The 21,758-nt window shown below is 42.5% G+C and overlaps 1 protein-coding gene across 1 annotated transcript; it reads left to right on the top strand.

Annotated features, from left to right (window-relative positions):
- The first annotated feature begins 10,235 nt into the window (after nt 1-10,235).
- On the top strand, nt 10,236-20,215 carry TM4SF20 (transmembrane 4 L six family member 20). The gene is made up of 4 exons (XM_047773673.1): nt 10,236-10,447; nt 16,489-16,554; nt 18,277-18,428; nt 19,933-20,215. The coding sequence occupies exons 1-4, from the start codon at nt 10,265-10,267 to the stop codon at nt 20,213-20,215; spliced, it is 684 nt and encodes a 227-aa protein (XP_047629629.1). The 5' UTR covers nt 10,236-10,264.
- The last annotated feature ends 1,543 nt before the right edge of the window (nt 20,216-21,758 follow it).

The raw sequence follows: 21,758 nt of genomic DNA, 5'->3' as shown, positions 1-21,758 counted from the left end.
GCCATAGCCACGGGCCTACACCAGAGCCGCAGCAACACGGGATCCGAGCCGCATCTGCAACCTACACCATAGCTCATGGCAACGCTGGATCCTTAACCCACTGAGCGAGGCCAGGGATCGAACCTGAAACCTCATGGTTCTTAGTCAGATTAGTTAACCACGGAGCCACAGTGGGAACTCCCAGGATGTGGTTTTGAGCATCATAACTGACTGTCCTGCAGGAAGGATAGCTCACCTGTTTTCTGGACTCTTGGGACTTCCTCTTCCCACGCCTAAACTCTCAGTGCTGCCAGTCCCACAGGGTGAACACACAGTTGAGACTGGCTTTCAGGCTTCTTGGGACGGTGTCCCCTGCCATCCTAATTGATTTCCCAGGTCCCCCCCAGCTCCCTACATTCCAGCCTCGCACACCCGGGCCGTCCCCACCATGCCCGGCTCTCCATGTACCTGTTCTGTACCTCAGCTCGAAGTCCCTCCACTTTCTTTTGCATGCAGCACAGCCCTAACTTTTGCAAGGCTGCGACGTGAGTACAACTGGAACTTTGGACTGTACATCTCCATACTAAAAAGTAATAAATCACGCTAACAGACTGTTACAAGGTGCTCCATTCCTTTGCCTTGTCAAATATACCATCGTAACAACCATAGGAAAAAACACGTACACATCTGTGCCTTTTGGCAAAATATCAAGGCCAATGGAATGTAATCACTATTGTATGATGTCTGGGTACTCTGTTGATGCATCAGGATGAGTAGTAAAATAGAGATACACATAATCCGTAATGTAGTATATAGTTTATGTTTATTACAAAATGTTTTCCATTACCTTGATTTCAGCAAACTATTACATATTTGTAACAACAACGATTTAAAAAATAATTTGTAGCCTATTGACTGTAATAATCTAAAGGATTAAAAATGAAATGTAAAAGTACTCAAACTGTAAAAAATTTGAATATATTTTCTTTTCTTTTTCTTTTTTTTGTCTTTTTGCCTTTTCTAGGGCCGCTCCCGCGGCATATGGAGGTTCCCAGGCTAGGGGTCTAATCAGAGCTATAGCCACTGGGCCTACGCCAGAGCCACAGCAACGCAGGATCCAAGCCGCGTCTGCGACCTACACCACAGCTCACAGCAATGCCAGATCCTTAACCCACTGAGCAAGGCCAGGGACTGAACCCACAACCTCATGGTTCCTAGTTGGATTTGTTAACCACTGCGCCACAATGGGAACTCCTTTGAATGTATTTTCATCAGAAGAATAAAATATAGGAGTTCCCTTGTGGCACAGAGGTTTAAGGATTCAGCATTGTCACCACAGCCACTCTGGTAGCTACTGTGGCAGGTTCAAGCCCTGGCTCAGGAACTTCCGCATGCTTCAGGCATGGCACACACACAATATATAAATATATAAAGTATAAAAGTAAAAAAATTTAAAGTATTTTTGACATGCTTAAAACTTAACTTCTTAGAAAATAAATCTCCAAAATTACCTGCAAAATTAAAAGACAAAATCAAATTATACCTAATAAAGTTTAAAAAACATTAAAAAAAAATTTGGAGTTTCTGTCGTGGCTCAGTGGTTGATGAATCTGACTAGGAACCATGAGGTTGTGAGTTCAATCCCTGCCCTCCCTCAGTGGGCTAAGGATCCGGCATTGCATCTCAGATCTGCCATGGCTGTGGCTCTGGTGTAGGCCAGCAGCTACAGCTCCAATTAGACCCCTAGCCTGGGAACCTCCATATGCTGTGGGTGTGGCCCTAGAAAAGAAAAAAAAATTTTTTTTAAACATTTAAAAAAATTTTTTTAATCTTTTGCTTCTTAGTACTGTACCTGTGGCATATGGAATTTCTCAGGCTAGGATTTGAAACAGAGCTGCAGCTGCCAGTCTACACGACAGCCACAGCAACTTGGAATCCCAGCCACATCTGTGACCTACACCACAGCTCATGGCAACACTGGATCCTTAACCCACTGAGTGAGACCAGGGATCAAACCCGCATCCCCATGGAAACCAGTCCGGTGACAACCCACTGAGCCAAAACAGAAACTCCCACTAATGAACATTTTGAATTAAAATTATGTAAATAAAGCTAACATATTTACTTTAAAAATTAAATTTTAGCAAATATATTATCAGAGTAAAAGTATTCATGAGCCTAGCGTCCAATGTCCATTTAGCGTCAACATGAAGAATCAACAGCCCGTTTCACTCCTGTTATGTCTGGACCAACATGGAAACAAATGTAGCAGAAATATGTGCTGTTTAATATTGCAAACCCTGCTCAGCTGCCACATGCAAATGTTGTGGAGACCACAGGAATGTGTGAGCATCTCCAGAACAAGGAATTAGAACACGAGGAGAAGCCAGAAAATGGATGCTTGCCACTCCTTATGGAAATACTTTATTATACAAGAATATTTTGAAGGAGGATTTGAAAGTCAATCTGTTTCTTCTCTTGCCCAAGTGTCTCCATCACACCATCTTCCTCCGCACCCACCAAAGCCATCAGCCCACAAACCTCCACGGTAGTCGGGGGCGGGGAGTCCCTGTTCCCAGGACACAGGGCAAGGGCTGTGGACACCACTTCCCCAGGGCCGAGCGGGGTGAGTCATCTCACAGCAGAGTATTTACGGTTACAGAGCAAGCTCTGGACCCCTCGTGGCAGAGGGGCCCTTAACGTTCTCTCTTTTTTTTTAAGGTTCATACCCTGTGACACATGGAAGTTTCCAGGCTAGGGGCTGAATGGGAGCTGCTGCAGCTGCCACCCTACACCACAGCCACAGCAACGTGGGATCCGAGCCACATCTGCTACCTACACCACCACTCACGGCAACGCTGGATCCTTAACTCACTGAGCAAGGCCAGGGATCGAACCCGCATCCTCATGGACACTAGTTGGGTGCGTTACCCCTGAGCCACAACGGGAACTCCCTCTCCGTTCTTTACTAGATTCATTTCTTTATGCTTGTGGCATGTGGGACCCTAAGGTACAGGGTCCGGTCTCCTCTTGCCCAGCTCTAAGGGTGCTGCTGGGTACATGGAAAACTCCTGTGATTATCAACAAATCAGCCCGTGGAGACCTCCTCTGGGAAGGAGAGTCCATCCCTGAGACTTGATTCCAGAGCCAGACTCAGTGTGTGGCACTGAAATGGCTTGTTTGTACACAAGCTCCTACCCCGTGCAGCCTCCTTGAGGGCGTATAGCTTAAATCTAAAAGGCACTTGTCTTGAAGTGCATGTTTAATTTGCCAAATCCAAAATTGTATTGAATCTGTTTTTCCAACTACTCCTGCCATCCTGTTGATGTGTCCGTGCGGGAGCTGTCATGATCTCAGAAAGAGGGTGCTTCTGGTTCCTGGGCTGTCGGGCCCGGTGGTGGGCTTGTCTGTTGGATCCCAGTCACGCCGTGCGATGGCACTCAAGTTCTGTGACTCAAAGTCCTGCAGTCCTGAAAGAGTCCTCTTTTGCTTACTTTTTTTTTTTTAAATGCTTTTTAGAACCGCACCTGTGGCATATAGAGGTTCCCAGGGTATGGGTGGAATCAGAGCTACAGTTTCCAGCCTACGCCAGAATCACAGCAACACAGGATCCAAGCCATGTCTGTGACCTACACCACAGCTCGAGGCAATGCTGGATCCTTAACCCACTGAGTGAGGCCCGGGATCGAACCCGCAACCTCATGGTGCCTAGTTGGATTCGTTTCTGCTGTGCCACGACGGGAACTCCATGGCCTACTTTTGAGTGAACCTCTTCTTTTATTTGCAAAATCTGAACACTAACCGGGGCAGCAGGAAGCCTGTTAAAGGACGGGGAAATCCCACAGACACTTCCTCTCCTCGAGTGTGGGACACAGAAGGTTTCGGAAATGTTATATTTGCGGCGTCTAATTGGTAGAGACATCAGCCTTGGTAGGTATTTCTTTGCATCATCTCTTAAAGTGTCAGTGGTGATGCTGAACAAAAATGGAAAAGACTAGATGTCACATTTCTACTCATGCTTACAATTCAGATAAAACTTCAGAGGCACGCCGTTCCCTGGTGGCCTAGTGGTTAAGGATCTGGAGTAGTCACTGCTGTGGTGCAAGTTGGATCTCTGGCCCAGGAATTTCTGCATGCCGCAGGCATGGCCAAAAACAAACAAAAATGTTTCAGACTCAGACTTGCATTAGTTGTGCAGAAAATAAAGTGGACAGTAAAATAGTTCAGACCCTTATAATCCTGTTGTAAATATGCCTTTAAAACAAATAAATTCAGAACAGAAATATGGGCTTTTTTCAAAAAAATGAGGCCAAGAGTCCCCAAGGAAGTAAACCAGAGGCACTATAAAATTCTCCCAGGGAAATTGAGATAAACAACAGGGAGCTAGTCTTGTGCTTGGGTCAAGGGCAAGCCAAAGAGGATACACAAGGGCCTCCTTGAGCAGAAGGTGGCATCACACCTCCCTCACCTCCTGAGTCTCCTCCTCTCCTCGCCAGAGTCCTCTCTACTGACACCATGGGCTGCTGTGGCTGTGGAAGTTGTGGTGGCTGCAGCAGTGGCTCTGGTGGCTGCAGCAGTGGTGGCTGTGGCAGCTGCACCAGCTGCAGATGCTACCGGGTGGGCTACTGCTGCAGCTGCTGTGGGGGCTGCTGCAGTGTCCCTGTGGTCTGCTGCTGCTACCGCACCTGCAGCTGTGACTCCTGGGGCTGCGGCTGCGAGAACAGCTGCTGCCTGCAGAAGAGGTGCTGCCAGAAGCAGTGCTGCTCCTACGCAGCTGACCCAGCTTCTTGGCCAGGCTCACTCCTGAGCTTAGATTTTTTTCAGATGTTCTGAACTCTCATTTCTTCGGGTTCATCCAAATATTGAGCTTGTAATTGAACAGAAAAATACCCGATTAGACATCAGAAGTCCCAAATTCAAGTTCATGTTCTGCCAGAGCAGCCTAACCATGAATGAGTCGTTTTAGCTTCCCTGATTCTCACTGTCTTACTTACTCATCTATAAAATAATAAATTTGAGCTAAGAATCTCTATGACCCTCTATAGCTCTAGCAGCTTATGAAAGTACTGAGTTCTCAAAATTAAATGCACAGGTTCTCTACCCCACAGACTGTTGCATATACCTTGGCTAGAGTGGGCATTACAATTTGTTTATGTATGTATAAACAACTCTCAATCCAACCTGATCTGTCAATCAAAATCTGCACTGGAAAAAAAAAAAAAAAACACCAAACCAGACCTTGGTTCTGAGGATGCAAAAATTCACATTAATGTGCTCAGCAAAATAATACTTTTAAAGATATTTTGTTCTTTTGAAATATTTACTTTTCTGTTTCTAGAACTTCTGCTCTGATATTCCTATTTCTATTGGTTTATTACAGTTTCCAGTGTCCTCTAATTTTCCTAAATTTAATTTCTGAACAAGACTCTAGGAAAATATAATATTTTAATGCCTCATGACTTTTTTTTTTGTCTTTTTAGGGCCACATGCTCAGCATGTGGAGGTTCCCAGGCTAGGGGTCAAATCAGAGCTGCAGCTGCCGGTCTATGTCACAGCCACAGCAATGCTGGATCCTAACCCACTGAGCAAGGGCAGGGATTGAACCCATGTCCTCAGGTTCATTACTGCTGCGCCATGACAGGAACTCTTTGATTAGTTTTTGACGTTGTTTTTGAGGAAGAGTGGGAGGGATGGAGTTGGTTTAGTAACACGTTGCAAAGCTCAGGAAGGTTACAAGGTGAAAGACAAGGGACACTCTGAACTTACTGGGATAACGTTAGCTGCTTGTAACATTGACAAACAAATATATGAAAATTTAACACAATAGACGTTTATTGTTTGTTGATATCAGCCATCCTGAGCAGTTCTAGGTGGGCAGAAGGTGGAGAGATTGGGGCCTCTAATTGGCAGAGATTTAGATTCAAGAACGCAGACATTGTAAACACATGACTTCCCAGGTAGCTTGACTGTCTCCAAACTATAGATGGAAAAGAAGAAAATAGATAAATCCATCACTTTGTAAGCTCCTTAGATTGAAAGTAGCTTCTGGGTGGTTAGAAGGAGTCACATGGCCCAGCCTAGACACATGGGGAGTTGGGCAGACACTTCTCAACCTTTCTCCTATCAAAAATAAGGGCATGAATGTTGATGGACAAGTAGCCGTATCTGGGTATAGAACCCATGTTCTAGTAAAACCCTCAGCTGATGTGACTGCAGGGTGTTTAGAAGAGGATGCCCGACAGAACAAGAGTGCATGTTTAATACCCATTCATATCATGTGAATTCCTGCTGGGGTAGTTATCCAGGGTACCTGCAAGCATACTCAGTGCATGGTTGGGGCTAATTAAGATCACAGGAACATTTCATGGGGCGGGCAGAAGAGAGCAAAAGCTAGAGAATTTCAGTCAATGCAGTGTTTGACTCAATCCTTTCTGCTCGTAGGTCTGTGGTGTGCAGGAGGCTAGGAGGGGAAGCAATGATGGTGGGGGCAGAGGATAAAACAAGATGCTTCTGCATTACTTCTTGTTTTCACCAATGGCACAAATATGACTTGGCTGTGACTCCATTCTCTCTCTCTCACCTATTAATTCTCTTCCATCCCTCGAAGAAACAAATTTCTCTACTCCTCTTGAGGTGAGGTCTCATTTGAACTAAACACACGTAGTTTGAACTTGTTTTTAAAACGCGACATGTCATTCTAGCCCTGTTAGGTATATCTTGACCTTCTAAACAACTGAAACATGGAGGAAGCACAAACATGATTCAAATCACTTCAAGTGGTACATAGCAATGGTAATTCCAGATACTCTAGAGAAAGTTTGTTTCCATACAAGCATGGCGAATTGATTTGCTCATTTCAAGGCCATTCTAGTACGCCTTTCTATAGAGGAGAGGCTGGCATGATTAAAAACGATCCTTTCCAGAATGCTCTACATCTAAAGTCTGAATATTGTACCCATGAGATCAATCCTTGAGTGATACAGAAGACAGAGATGAGGCAGAGGTCACCTTCCTGCTGCTTCTGTCTGTGGCTATGAAGGAAGATTGGGGGCGAGGGTGTGGAGTTTCCTGCGCTGCCCCTGTTCCTGGGTTTATTTTTTATTTTTTATTATTTTTTTAATTTTTAAAAAATATTTTATTGAAGGATGGTTGATTTACAATAAGTCACTGTTCCTGGGTTTAGATATGACTTTCAAGAAAGTTAAGAAGCAGTTGCAGGGGCAGCAGAAGTCAACTTTGGTGTCCCAGGGTCCTGCCACTAGCCTCGAGGGTGTGGAGGGACAGTGGCCGCGATAGTGGCAGTGGCTTCCTGGATTGAAGCTGGCCTGGTGTGTGCTTGACTTTGACCATTCCAGAGCTGGCTTCTTGAATTCCCTGCCTTTCTGACTCCTGCAGAGGCAGAGCTCCCCTGGGGCCATTCAGCCTTCACGTCCTGGGAGGCGTTCCTGGAGGCCAGCCTAGAGTCTGCCCCTCCAGCCCTTCCGACACATTTTTGGATATAATTTCTCAGTTACACTTCTTTCTGCTTTATTTATAGAGAAGAGTTTTGGTTTTCTGCAATGAACACTGGTACCCAGGATACTCTTCCAGCAACCTTTTTTTTTTCTTTTTGTCTTTTTAGGGCTGCCTGTGCAGCACATGGAGGTTCCCAGGTTAGGCATGGAATCGGACCTGTAGCCGCTGGCCTGTGCCACAGCCACAGCAACGCCAGATCCAAGCCACGTCTGTGACCTACACCACATGTCACAGCAACGCTGGATCCTTAACCTCCTGAGCAAGGCCAGGGATGGAATCCACATTCTCATGGATACTAGCCGGGTTCTTTATTGCTGAGGCATGGCAGGAACTCCTCAACAGTATTTTTGTGACAAATTCTAGCCATCTTCCCAAACCGAGAGGAATCCTAGCTCTTTGCCTATCTTGATAGAAAACTTCCTTTTCTGAACTCCTTTTTCTGTTTTAGTATGGCATGTGACAAGTTATTTATATGCTTTTCTATCCTTGGTTTTAGTATATTTCAGTTTTGTTTGCAGAAAAAAAAAATAGAGAACCACTTACAGTGCTAAAAAGGGCAAAATTTATTATGAGAATATAGAGGTATCTTGCAGAAAACAAAGACAAGGCCTGCAGTCAGTCTTGGGTAGAGTTGACCAGGCTGGTTGGGTAAAGATCAAGAAGTATAGCCTTTGAGAAGCCAGGCAGCCACGCTTTCTCTGCCTCCCTCTAAAGCCACGTGGCCTCTCACTTATTTTTGCATGTCTGCATCTTCTCCTCATCCTTCTATTTTTGTAGATTTATTTCTGTTTTTCCTGGCATCGCTCATGAATTTGTATGTATCTTCTGTCACCTACCTGCCCCGCCCATTTTTCCTGGGCACAAATCCCTTGAAATAAACACTACGTTATCCCCAGACTCCCTTGCAGCCACATGTGGTCACATGACTACATTCTAGCCAATGAGATGGCTCTTTAAAAGGAAGAAGCTGGATCTTTCTATTACTTTATCCTTCTCAGTGGAGACCAGGCATGAATCTTGGAACTATGGCACTGTATTTCAGTCATGAGAATGAACAGATCAACGAGATGGTGGCTCCCTGAGCTGGAAGGGTCCCTGAGGAGGTGGCGCTACCATTCAGGCTTTTGAGTAATTATCTCTAGACTTCCCTTCTGTGAAAAACTGAATTTCTATTTTATTTGATCCACTGCTCTTTTGTATTTCTTTTTATATGCAACTGAGCCGAATCCAAACTGATACACATACTCTCACTTCATGCTCCACAGAGAGTAACTTTTCAATTCTAAACGCCCAGGAGAGATTAGAAAATCCTACTTTCTGTATCTACCTGTATTCCAGTTAGCAATGGCCAGAGGAGCATAATTCTGTAATGCAAATGAGACGCAGAAGGTTGAGTCATGTAAGTTGCAGGGGATGTTTTTACAGAAGGAGGCAAGTATCAGTTGGGTACTCACCAACTGATTATTTTCTGGACCCATGTGGCTTTGTATGTCACCACACACGTGAATGCAAGCACAACTGAGTGACTCATTTGGCCAATAAAATGCAAATAAACATGACCTGGATTGCTTCTGGATAGAAACAGTAACACTCGGTGGTCCACAGAGTGTGGTGGTCCACCACATCCTTTGACTCTGTCTCAGCAGTGGTGGAAGCAGGGAGAGATGGTGTTTCTGCCCGTCTGGGTGTCTCAGGAACTATCATGAGCAGAGCTTCCATGTCAATCCATGATGGCCAATTAGCATAACTGAGCACGTGTGAATTTTAAAGCCTGTCCCAACTGATAGAACCTTTTCTTGAGGAGCTCACAAACCAGTAGGAAGACACTAGTATGCATGGACTCTCAGTCTGGAATGTACTGTAAGCATTTAAGGTCCGAAGAAAATATGACGTGATAATCTCCCCTCCAATCTCTTTTCTACTCCTGTTTCATTTTGGTTTCCATACTTGAATACGTTTAGTCTGGTCACATTAATCAAACTTCGCACAAGTCTTAGGTCAGCTACCTCTAAATGGATTAGTTTGCAGGACTGGAATAATAGGACTTCAAAAAAAATTGTAATATTTTGTGTGTATGAGATACAGCTTGAAGCGGAACCCTAACATTTTGACTAATCAAGAACATTTACAGCAGAGAAAATATGTTTTTCTCCCAATCTCATATATGTTCATTTTCTTGTGGAACAATTTCAAAAGAAGGAACTTCCACAGCTGGTAATATCAATACAACAAGAAAAAATAGTTTAGGGCGTTCCCTTGTGGTACAGAGGGTTAAAGATCCGATGTCACTGCAGCCGCTCTAGTCACAGCTGTGGCGAGGGTACGGTTCTGGACCTGAGAATTTCCACATGCCATGGGCATGGCCGAAAAAAAAAAGAAAGAAAAAAAAATTAATTTATATTAATTGAATATTCTCATTTTTACTTTTTATATGGCATACAAGTAAAATGTAAAATATGTTAGAAGAACTTATTTAAGCCTTTCTTTTTACAGTTTTATCTGCCTCCTTTAAAGGATAAATTTATCTAACAGAAACTCTGGGTTGTTTTTTTTTTTTTTCACCTTCTTCCCTCACTCCATCACAATATAAAATCATCCTTACTTCCTGTAATACTCTTCATAATAACGTCCTGCCCTCTTGGACTCTGAACTTTCTGCAATTTTTTTTTAATAAGTGCTGAACTTTAACTAGAAGGCTCAGGATAAAAGGCAAGACAGTGCCACACAAACAGCCTCTTTGCCAGGGGTTCTGCTTGAACCAGGGGTGACCATGACCTGTTGTGAAGGCTGGACAGCCTGCAATGGATTCAGCCTGCTGGTTCTACTGCTGCTGGGAGTAATTCTCAACGCAATACCTCTCGTGGTCAACTTGGTTGATGAAGATGAAGTTTTTCAAAACCCCATCTCTTGCTTTGAGCGGTGGCTCCCCGGAATTATCGGCGCAGGTCTGATGGTGAGTGAAATTTATTTGACTCAGGTTGCAGAAAGACCCACCGATCTTACCAAAGATGAGCTGCAGATCATCTTTCAGCCTTGCGCTAAGCTATGTCTTGGCTTAGGATATAGTGGGGAGCCGCGGGTGTGGTATTAAATTTATATTGGCATAAGGGAAGAACAACAATTTAAATACACTGTGGTACAGGCTAGGGAGCTTAGGCAAAAAATAATAATACATAAAAGTTGGTTGGGTTATTACCTATGATACTTCTTCACATGTAAGCTTACTCTTTCAAGCTTTATCGTTGGTGTTAGGGACTTTTATATTTTTTTATGGCCACACCCAAGGCATATGGAAGTTCCCAGGCCAGGGTTTGAATCCAAGCTGCAGCTGTGACCTATGCTGTAGCTGTAGCAACCCCGTATCCTTTAATCCACTGTGCCAGGCAAGGGATCGAACCCATGCCTCTGCAGGTACCTGAGCTGCTACATTCTGATTCTTAACTCACTGTGCCACAGCAGGAACTCCCAGTTTTAGGGACTTTTTGAATTCCTTCCCTTTGCGAACACCAATCTCTAAGTATCCACGGGGAGTACAGCAGGAGTGGGAAGTGCTCAGGAGGAATGGAAAGGAACATTCCACACACGGTGACTCTCCGGATGATAACTGGAGGCACGAGTAGAGCATGGCCTGCACCAAGGGGCATTGGCCTCTGAGGTTTGGGACTTGAAACCCTGGCTTTTTAAGCTCAGGGACTTTTCGACTCAGATCTTCCAAGGCAAACATCATGGTGCTTGTTTAACATTTGGTGATTATTAATAAGTCTATCTTTGTTGAAATCTGCAGCAGAGCAGTGTAATACAGAACTCCCCACATCCCTGACCATAAACCACCTGCGGTCCCTGCAGATGTTGATTTAGAGACCTCGTCACGGGGATTCTGCGGCCCCCGCCTGGGTGGGCCCCCACTGTGGAGAGCAACACATAACTGTTTTCAGACCTGATAGAGCATCTCGGCTCTGGTTCTGTCTCCGTTACTGTTAGCAAATCATTTATCTGTGATTTGCTTCCGTATCAGTAAAATGAGGATGTAGATATTGCGGTTTGAAAATCCATTCAAAAGGCTTGTTTTTGTTCTATCACTTGGTTGTTACCTAAGGGCATTCTCATGAATGCCAGAGAAATGATGCGCCTGTGTGTGTGTGTGTGTGTGTGTGTGTGTGTGTGTGTGTGAGTGTATGTGTTACAATGATGATCAGTTATTGCTTCTGGTCTTATCCCCAGACTTACATGAAAACAGTCTTGGGTCATTACGTATGAAACAGAGAGAGAGAGAGAGAGAGAGCTCGCTATTAAGTGGTCATACATTACAACATCTTATTTAAACTACATAATCCTTTGGCCGAGTAGTTGTTCATATTTGTATTTTAACAGACTACAAAAAGAAGGTTAAGAACTTTATCAAGGTCACATAGCCAGTGTGAAACCCAATCCCAGACTTATCTGATTCCAAAGTGCTGTTTTCCACCAGGATTAGCACCATTATCCTCCTGACCTGTCTCAGGCTGGCAAAAGGGAAAGAAAGACATCCACAGCGTAACTCATAAATTTAAGTGACCAAGAAACTGAAGCATAGAAAGATTATATGCATGTGAAACCATTTCAGAGAAACTGGACTTTCTTGTTCCATGATTAAATTTGCTTTGTCATCCTTAATCAATACTCACAATATCCTGGTACCAGGCTCTCTCTTGCTTAGTATCGTGGAATAGCTTCAAACATCAAATAACTCTGAAAATTTCAATGGACATTTTACAGATGGTGCCTCAAATTCTGGACTAAGCTCACAAGCAAAGAGGTGGATGCTAGAAGGGCTCAGAATTCAGGTGTATTTTCCTGATCATTGGCTATATATAGAATATGGAAGAATACATATATATATATATATTTTTTAGGGTTGCACCTGGAGCATATAGAGGTGCCCAGGCTAGGGGTCAAATGGGAGCCACAGCAATGCCAGATCCGAGCAACATCTGCGACCTACACCACAGCTCACAGCAACGCCGGATCCGGATCCTTAACCCACTGAGCGAGGTCAGGGATTGAACCTGCATCTTCATGGATACTAATCAGATTTGTTTCCGCTGTGCCACAATGGGAACTCCAAGAATATCATTTTTCAAAGGGAGTTGTGTCCTTTACATTTGTCAAAATACTGACTAGTTCAAAATATTGAACTCTCAATATACTTGTAAATACACAGAAAAGTGAACAAAGAAGAAATCACTGCCTTGGAAAGCATTTTTGTCATAGTTATTGAAATCTTTCTAATCTGTAGACTTTTAAATTAGTGTTGTTTCAAAAACAGGGGATTTTGCAGGAAGTAGTTAATAATAAAGAGTTTAGAATTCATTACTGATTACTTCATAAGACACATTTTATGGTTTTATGATTTATTGAAAACAGAGATAGATCATCCTTTGAAACCATGACTAAGAATAAAAATTTTACATAATTATCTTCACTATTATCTGCTAAATGGAAAAATCAATACACATTCTTCTCCCAAGTACTGAAAAAAAAAGACTTGAAACGTTTACTCTAAAAAAATACAAAGGCCACTTTATTTTCTAGATGAGCTGTAAGTCTGATATTAATCATGCTTATTATTGAGTTCACTTATTACATAATAACTCGTCAATTATTAAAGTCTTAACAGAGAACAAATTGTTGCACATTAAACAAATTATAAGATACTGTGTATAATAAGAATTCTCAAAATATAGTTTTTGTTTTTATCGATTTTTGGCTGTGCCCATGGCATACAGAAGAAGTTCCTGGCCAGGAATCAAACCCATGCCACAGCAGTAGCAATGCTGGATCCTTAACTGCTAGGCCACCAGGGAACTCCCAAATACGGTTTTAATATTTATGATGAGCCATGGCTTTGTGGGTTACTCTCATGTTCAAGTACTTAGAAGAATCCCAAAAGTTTGAACTCTATTAGAGTTGCAATGGTCTAAACCTCCTCTGTACTTCATTTATGAAATTATCTGCCTTCTAAAACTGGATGAAAGTGTGGGTTTCTCTAAGGAAAAATGAAAAATGCTTCTTTACTTTATGAAAACAGAAGACTGTCGAGAAAAAGAAATTCAGGGAGATCCCTTCAGGGTTCAGCATTTAACGAAGGACCCATGAGGATGCGGGTTGGCTCCCTGGCCTCGCTCAGTGGGTTAAGGATCTGGCATTGCCATGAGCTGTGGTGTAATTCACAGTTGTGGCTCGGATCCGGCGTTGCTATGGCTGTGGCATAGGCTGGAAGCTGTAGCTCCAATTCGAGCCCTAGCCTTGAAACTTCCATATGCTGTGGGTGTGGGCCTAAAAAGCAAAAACAAACAACCCCCCTCCCCCCCAAAAAAAAACAAAAAAAAATCACAAAAATTCTTATGCAAGCAAATGTCCTTAGGAATTGAAGGGAAGGGGTATTCTCGAAATTTCTTCTTTTCTTGGCAGAAGATTATCTGGAAGATTTATAATTCAGTCACACACACACACACACACACACACACGTGCTTGCACATTTTAACATTTTAATGTTTATCCTATAATTTCCAAAGCTCTGGATGGGCAAAATGAAATACAGTGAGTTGTCTAGTATCTGTAATGATATATAAAAATGTGTTAAAGTGTAGTCAACTGTGTGGGGATTCCATATGATTAGTTATTATTCCTTTATAAAACCCCTTTGTAAGGGCAAAGAACTGTGCAAGTATCTCTTTCAGCATCTCTGATATAATCTTTAAGAAAGAGTTGAATTTACATCAATAAGGAAATTAGAATGAGTTATCCATTTAAATTGTAATTCCATGTTGCTGCAACTTTCTTTTAATGGATTACTTTATTTTCTAAACCAAGGGTTAACGATTTTTTTTTTTTTTTGATGAGCCAGGTAGTGAATATTTTAGGCTTTGTAAGCCAGTCCATCTCTTTCACAACCATTCAGCTCTTCTGCTAGGTGCATAAAAGCAACACAGATTATAAGTAAGCAAATGGGCATGGCTGTGTTTTAATAAAACTTAAAAAAAGAGGCGGCAGGCCAGTTCCTGTTCTTAAGCTCAGGAGGTAGTATCACTTGTGAGGAAAACAAAAGTTTAGCCCATGAACACGGACACTTACTGGGGGCATAAATTTCTTTTCCCTTTACTTCCAGGCTCTCGGCTATGCCTTGAGTGGCTAGGCTGCCACACACAAAAGTGACCTCTGAATGATAAGGGTGTTGGTGTTCAGAGCAATATGTAAGCAAAGCTTGATAACAACACAAAGTGTTTACTGTAAGTGACACGGAGTCAGCACATGGTCAGAGTTGGGTGAAGTTCATTGGCAGATCTGCCTCGTAAGGCTGTTCAGTCTTAGACCTGCTCTGAGAGAACAAAGGCAGACGTGGTCTTGGGAAAAATGGGTTGGGGAAGGAGCAATTAGAAGGACTAGGAGATGAGTGAGGGTGATGGTGCTGGGGATGGTGGGGAGGTTCAGAATGAACAGGCTCTAGGAAGGAATAGAGGAGGATTCTAAGAATTGGCCAGCGTGGTTGGAATAGTGGCTAAGAGTCTGGGCTCTGAAACCTAATGCCCAGATTTGAATCCCAACTCTTCCTCTTTCTCTCGTTCTTTCTTCTTCTTTTTTTTCTTTCTTTTTTTTTCTTTTTTTTTTTAAGGCCGCACCTGCAGCATATGGAGGTTCCCAGGCTAGGGGTCAAATCAGAGCTATAGCTGCCGATCTACGCCAGAGCCACAGCAACGTCAGGTCAGAGCTTCATCTGAGACCTACACCACAGCTCACGGCAACGCTGGATTCTTAACCCACTGAGCGAGGCCAGGGATCGAACCCATGCCCTCATGGATACTAGTCAGATTCATTTCTGCTGAGCCACAACAGGAGGGCCCCAACTCTTCCACTTTCTTAGGAAGTTACTCCAGTTTTCTGTGCCTCAGTTTGCTGCCCCAGTAAAATGGGGATAATTCGCTCCTATCCCATAGGATTTTCAGGAAGCTGCAAATGAACTAAATCATGGAGCGCACCTCTCACCGCGCCTGGCATGTTGTTAGAGCTCCATAAAATGTCAAAAAGCCAAAGTGGAAGGAAACAAAGAATTACTCAAGGGCAGCTGTGATGAGATGGCAAAAACAAAAACAAACAAAAAACCCCTCTAGGCTAAAATTTCTTAAGTGGAAGGAAGTCTTTTACATTCCACTCTTCAGTGATGCAAAACTTCTTTCTGGAAGCATTTCTAGTCATAACTGCTGACTAGCTATTAGTAAAACTTGTAACCTCTGTCCTGAGAACCTGGGATCCTTTCTTAGATCTTTTCCCCAGCAGTATGTATTGCCTGGACACAGAATGTCCTTAAGGGAATTCTCAGCATCCATGTGAGTGAGAGCATTCTATGGATGCAGGAGTAAAGGCGGATATGGAACTAAAAATAATTCTCAAATCATAAATTTGGGAGAACCCGTGAACTGATGGTGACCTGGCAGTGAAACTTCAGGAAGCCCGAGAAAAGTGGTGACAGAATTCTTAGTTCCCAACTGCCAGGCAAACAAAACCATCAGTTTCCTTTCTGAATGCTTGCTAAATGAATTCATACAACTTCAGGGAAATTGGGTAAGTGGTTGCAGATTATTGTAAAAAAAAAAAAAAGTGAATTTTGGATGATGCAACCAGTTCTTTCAGAAATATTCCTTCCAAAATAATTACTAATAACTTATTTGGGTCTATTTAAAATCCAAGTCTCTGTAATGATGACTCAGAGTAAAGTAAGAATGTGGTTGGAAGTGTCTGAAACTGCTATCCTGAAATCCCCCATCCCTCCCTTCTTTAATCTTTATGGTCGAAATGGGTGTCACAAAGGTCACAAGATAAAGGACATTGCCAGATTTCCTTTTTTGTTCTCTTGAGTCTTCTTTTCCCACAACTGCTAGTAAGTGGAAGGTGGGGATGACGGCTTTATCATCTGATGAGAAGTAATGATACCATCATTCCTGTTGATGTAATTTCCAGGCCATTCCTGCAACGACAATGTCCTTGGCAGCGAGAAAAAGAGCATGCTGCAACAACAAGAGCGGGGTGAGTGCTCTGTAGCTGGGCTGGGGGCAGAAGTGCACAGCAGTCACCCACCCACGTCTTGGCAAAGCCACCAAGTCGTCAGCATCCCAAATTCCCGTGTGGCTCCAAGTGGCAGGGCCAGTCCTAGAAACATGCTGTTTAGGATGCTTAATGATCATACCAAAAGAGTGAAGTTTGTCTTTTTTTCCCCCATAAAAATTTCATTTTGAAGCCAGCTTTCAGATCTTTCCTCAACCTTCAGTTTCAACCTAAGGGTTTTCAAAGAAAGGAGATTTAGAACACACGCCGAGCTGTAATCAATTTCATCATAGTCAAATATTTGTTGCTTTGGTGGTGTGTATAAAATGCTTAGGGAAAACGTATCTTCGGTTCTCTTATACATGTGAAAGATGGGTTTATTGGGATGGGCATGTGAATTTTCCTTATCCAGTTAAGGAAGACACCTGTCATTTCTTTTCCAATATTGAATAGACGCTGACCATGCATAAAATTGTAACTAAGTTAAAAGGATATTAACATTGATTAACCTTCTGTCACCATGCTCAGAATATATTCACATACGTTATCTATTTCCTTCTCTGAAAACCCCTAAGTTTTATTGACTACCTCCTGTTTTGACATAAGAAATTGATCCTCAGAGAGAGCAAACAACTTGCCAGTGTTCGTAGGTAGATCTGTATCCAAATTGATCAGCCTTCAGTATTCTCAGTCTTTACACCAGTTATGCCGTGGACATTGTTGCTAACACTGAGGGCTCTCATTCTTTAAGGAAGCAGGTAGGTCAATAAATAAGCAGTCACAGGAAATATTCCTGGCTGAGCTTGAGATCTGAAAACAGTGGTTCTCAGCCTGATGGGAACATTAGAATCACTTGGGGAAAATCTTAAAAATATCAATGCCTGGTGGCCCCCCCCAGACCCCCCAGAGATTCTGCATCAGTTTTTTCCCAAAAGTCCTTTAAGTGATTCTAATGTGCTTCCAGGGGTGAGTGCTACTGTTTAAAAGAATCCATGTATCCAATTATGTATTTATATCCATGAGAAAACATATTTATATGTGTATACATATACATATATTTTTATTTTTGCTTTTTAGGGCCACACCTGTGACATATGGAGGTTCCCAGGCTAGGGGTCTAATCGGAGCTACAGCTGCCATTCTACACCACAGCTATAGGAACCAGGGATCCTAGTAGCATCTGCGAGCTACACCACAGCTCATGGCAATACCGGATCCTTAACCCATTGATGGAGGCAGGGATCGAACCGGTGTCCTCATGGATTCTAGTCAGGTTCGTTAACTAATCGCTGAGTCACGAAGGGAACTCCCGAAAATTTATATTTTTAAAAATTGCCTTTTTGTGACATTTGATATTTATCTAGGATTACAATTGCTCTGCTAGTCATTTACAGTCTTTGTTTCTGATCCATGGTGGCGGACAGTTGAAATGGACGAGACCCAGGTAGAGATAAAAAGTTCAGGTTTTTCAGAAACAGCGGCAAAACCAAGGCTCTTTGAGTGAGTCTAATCAACTGGCAGGGACTTTGCCCTCTGCCTTCCTGCCTAAGTCACACCTTATCAAACTGCGATCTTAAGATCTGGGACTATAAGGCAGCTGGAGAATGGCAGCAATTGATGATAAGGCCCCCACGTGCTGCTGAACCTGGACGATGACCAAGAACCTGTCGTGACGTGTGCAAATGTGCCCACTGTGTTTTTCAGATGTTTCTTTCATCACTTCTGAATGTGATCACAGTCATTGGTGGTGGATACTGCCTGCTGGTGTCTTTCCAGGCTCTGTGGGAAGGCCCTCTCATTTGTAACTCTCAAGGCAACAGCACTCTCAGCTGTGAACTTTCTTTACGAAACCTAACGTGAGTACCTCTTCGCAGACTGCCACACGAGCTGCAGCCAGTCAGATCAGACAGTGTGGGGCTGACCTGGTGCCGTGTTTTCTCCCAGGGGACAGACTCTTAGGGGCTTAGCACCTCAATCCCAATCGGCACAGTCTCATAGAAGCGGAGGAATCGCTGCTTTCAGAAGGCTTTGGGTATGGGCTTGTCCGGAGGAGTAGCTGCTGAGATGGATTATCCTTGTCCTGTAAAAATCTATGGCTGCGTATGTGCATGTATATAAAACATTTCTGGAAAGAGACACCAGAACCTTAACTTCCATCCTTGGAGTAGGTCATATAGGAAGCCCTGAGGGAGTGAAGCAAGCGCTGACTTTCTACATTTCTGAACTCATTAATTTGTAAGCCTTTAGCATGTATGACTTTTCTAATTTGAAAAAACTGAGTAAAAACAATAAATAAAATCTAGAGGCTTTCCGCTAAGCCCTAAAAGAAACAAAGCAGCAGACAATGGAATCATTCAAACATGTTACAAATACATGCATCAAAAGCTTAGGTCGTGAAATAACAAATAATGCTGCACAATTACGTGGAAAGGGTTCATTTCAGTCTTGTAAGATGGTTCTGTGCCTGAATCTAGGTACATTTGTAAAACTTGAAGAAAAGGACAATCTTATTCATTTGTTATCTATATATTGTTCCCTATGGAAAGTAACTAGAATTTACTTCTGCAGTTATATGAAAAAATTTTTCCTTTTTCCTTACCTTGCTGCATCAAAATCTCTCCAAATTTGCGTCCTACAGTTGTTGTGAATCGAAATCTAAAGAAATTCCCTTTATTCGTAGAGCTGGAGTATAAAAGTAGAGATTTCAACCACAGATGTTTGTTACACACGTCCAGGGCTCAGCCGATGACCACCCACCATGTACCAGGCACCAGGCTAAGCTGGAGGTCAGAGCATCAAGGCGGTCCCACACTAGTTGGGGAGACAGACCGTCAGAGAGTAAACAATTACATAAGAGTGATCTGATGCTTGGTGCAAACTGCAAAAAGCCAACTCATGTTCCATGTGCTAAAATACTGTTGCATTTTCCCAGGCTGAGTATCAGCTACTGGTTTCCAGAAATGCAAAGACTAGAACACCTAGTCTTACTGCAGAAAACCAACGAAAATCATGTCAGGACAGATGTGAGGGTTAAAATTGTCTCATGTTCCCTGTCGTCTTACAGCAGGCACAGATCACTTTCATTTGACATATTTCACTTGTCCTTTGTGAGTAAAAATTGTACATCTGGTTTAAGAGCAGATGCAACACTGCAGTTTTGCACTAAGAATTGAACTTCTTAAAAAGAGGGAGCGCCTTTATTTCCGCGTCTTTAGCCAGTATAAGAGCTCTGCATAAAGAGGTGGAATCACATGACATTTTTAGTCTTTATGTTTTATACAATTCCCGGGCACAATGCTGCATTCTTTAGATGGTCAGTGGTATTCCTGAGAATCTTATTTTTATCTTTTTTTTTTTCAGTGTCCATCATCTAGAATCCTTCAACCTGCAGTGGTTCTTCAATGACTCTTGTGTTGCTTTGACGGATTTCAATAATCCCTACATCAATGACACAGGGACCCGTAACGGCTTAAATTTCGACTCTCTAGAAAACAAACACAGGATTATCCACTTCTCAGTGTATCTAGGTCTACTGCTTGTGGGCTTTCTTGAGATCCTGTTTGGGCTCAGTCAGATACTCATTGGTTTCCTTGGCTGTCTGTGTGATGGGGTCTCAAAGCCAAGAAGAAACCAGATTGTGTAGCTAAAGAATAAAATGGAAGAGTCCCCGCTGTGGCCCAATGGGATCGGTGGTGTCTCTGCACCAGGACGCAGGTTTGATTCCCAGGCGGGCAAAGTTGGTTAAAGTATCTGGCGTTGCAGCTGGTCACAACTGTGGCCAATCTGATCCTCTGCCCAGAACATATACCACGGAGTGCCCCCCCCCCCAAAAAAAGAAAATGCAAATACTAGTTTGAACCATTTGAGAATGATATTTAAAAGTCATGCTTTTACAAGTTATAAGTTCAATAATGGAATATTATCTAGAAGAAACCTGGGCGAGTTTAGTCCAAAAGGTTGTTAATAAAGTCATCTATGAGGTGACTTAAAAAAAAAAATCAACCTTTCACATGTAAAGCTGGATGGTAAATGCACATTTTCATATGGAAAGAAAAAAAATCATCAGGGAGGGGTTGACTCAGAAGTGGAGAGCTTTTAACCTGTGCCCTTCTGTACTATTTGAATTTTCAAACTATATTCTCTTCTGTGGAAAAAGGGAGGGAGGGAGGACAAGCAGGAAGAGAAGTTATACTGGAAGTCAAAGTATGGGGCCTTTTTAGTGTATTTCTCTATACTTAAAAAGGATAAATACATATGCTTGACCCTTGAACAATATGGTTTTGAACTGTGCAGGCCCATTTATAATGCAGATTTTTTCCAATAGCAAATGCCGCAGTACTGCACGATCCGTCGTAGGTTGAATCTGTGGGTGCAGCACCTGGAAACAGAGGAACAGAGGAACCACACATATGGAGGGCCAACTCCAAGTTATATGGGGATTTTTGACTGTGTGGAGAGTTGTGCCCCCAAACCCCGAGTTGTTCTAGTATCCAGTTATCTGAATATAATTAAGTTTTTAGACCTAAATTCAGCTTTCAGAAAATCCAGGGAAAGATGACATGTTCAGACAAGTTCAAAAGGTGAGAAAGTAAGCAGACAATATCCCCATTGGCAAGAAGAAAATGTAATATGAGAAAAAATAAAAGGTTGGATGGGTTGAGGGAACTACTCTAGATTAAGAGAACAAAAAGACAAAATGGATTATGAGATACGAAGTCGTCAGAGATAAATGGGGAAACCTGTACAAGGATTGGTTTAGGTAATATTAAGGATTTATTGTTAATTTTTTAATTCTTGATGATAGTTTTACGGTTATGCAGAAAAATGTCCTTTCAGAAACGCATTATTTATGTGTTTGGGGGAAAATGTCATGTTTTTAAAATATTTCGGTCAAAAAATGAGGGGGTGGAAAAATGTTGTTATATTTAGGTGATAGGTGTAGGGCAAGTCATTATGCCTTCATTTTTCCTGTGTGCATTTTTTCACAATAACTAAAAAGCAATAAACACCTAGGAAAAGAAATCAGTCTTTCAAAAGTTGGCTTATATACATATACACCCGGCTTTAGAAGACAGAATAACAAAACACTGTATTTACTATATCAAAGTGTTATAAAATAGACCAAACTCAAAATCTACAATTTTCAGAGTTCCTATTGTAGCTCAGCAGTAATGAACCCCACTGGT

This window comes from Phacochoerus africanus, chromosome 3 (genome assembly GCF_016906955.1).
Source record: "Phacochoerus africanus isolate WHEZ1 chromosome 3, ROS_Pafr_v1, whole genome shotgun sequence".
Classification (NCBI taxonomy): domain Eukaryota; kingdom Metazoa; phylum Chordata; class Mammalia; order Artiodactyla; family Suidae; genus Phacochoerus; species Phacochoerus africanus.
The sequence above is the reverse complement of the archived record's forward strand: the minus strand, read 5'-3'. Positions and strand labels throughout refer to the sequence as shown.

Coding starts and splice junctions, on each gene's coding strand:
- TM4SF20 (XM_047773673.1), top strand. CDS start 10,265: ATGACCTGTTGTGAAGGCTGGACAGCCTGCAATGGATTCAGCCTGCTG. Junction 10,448..16,488: donor TTATCGGCGCAGGTCTGATG/GTGAGTGAAATT, acceptor TGTAATTTCCAG/GCCATTCCTGCAACGACAAT. Junction 16,555..18,276: donor GCTGCAACAACAAGAGCGGG/GTGAGTGCTCTG, acceptor TGTGTTTTTCAG/ATGTTTCTTTCATCACTTCT.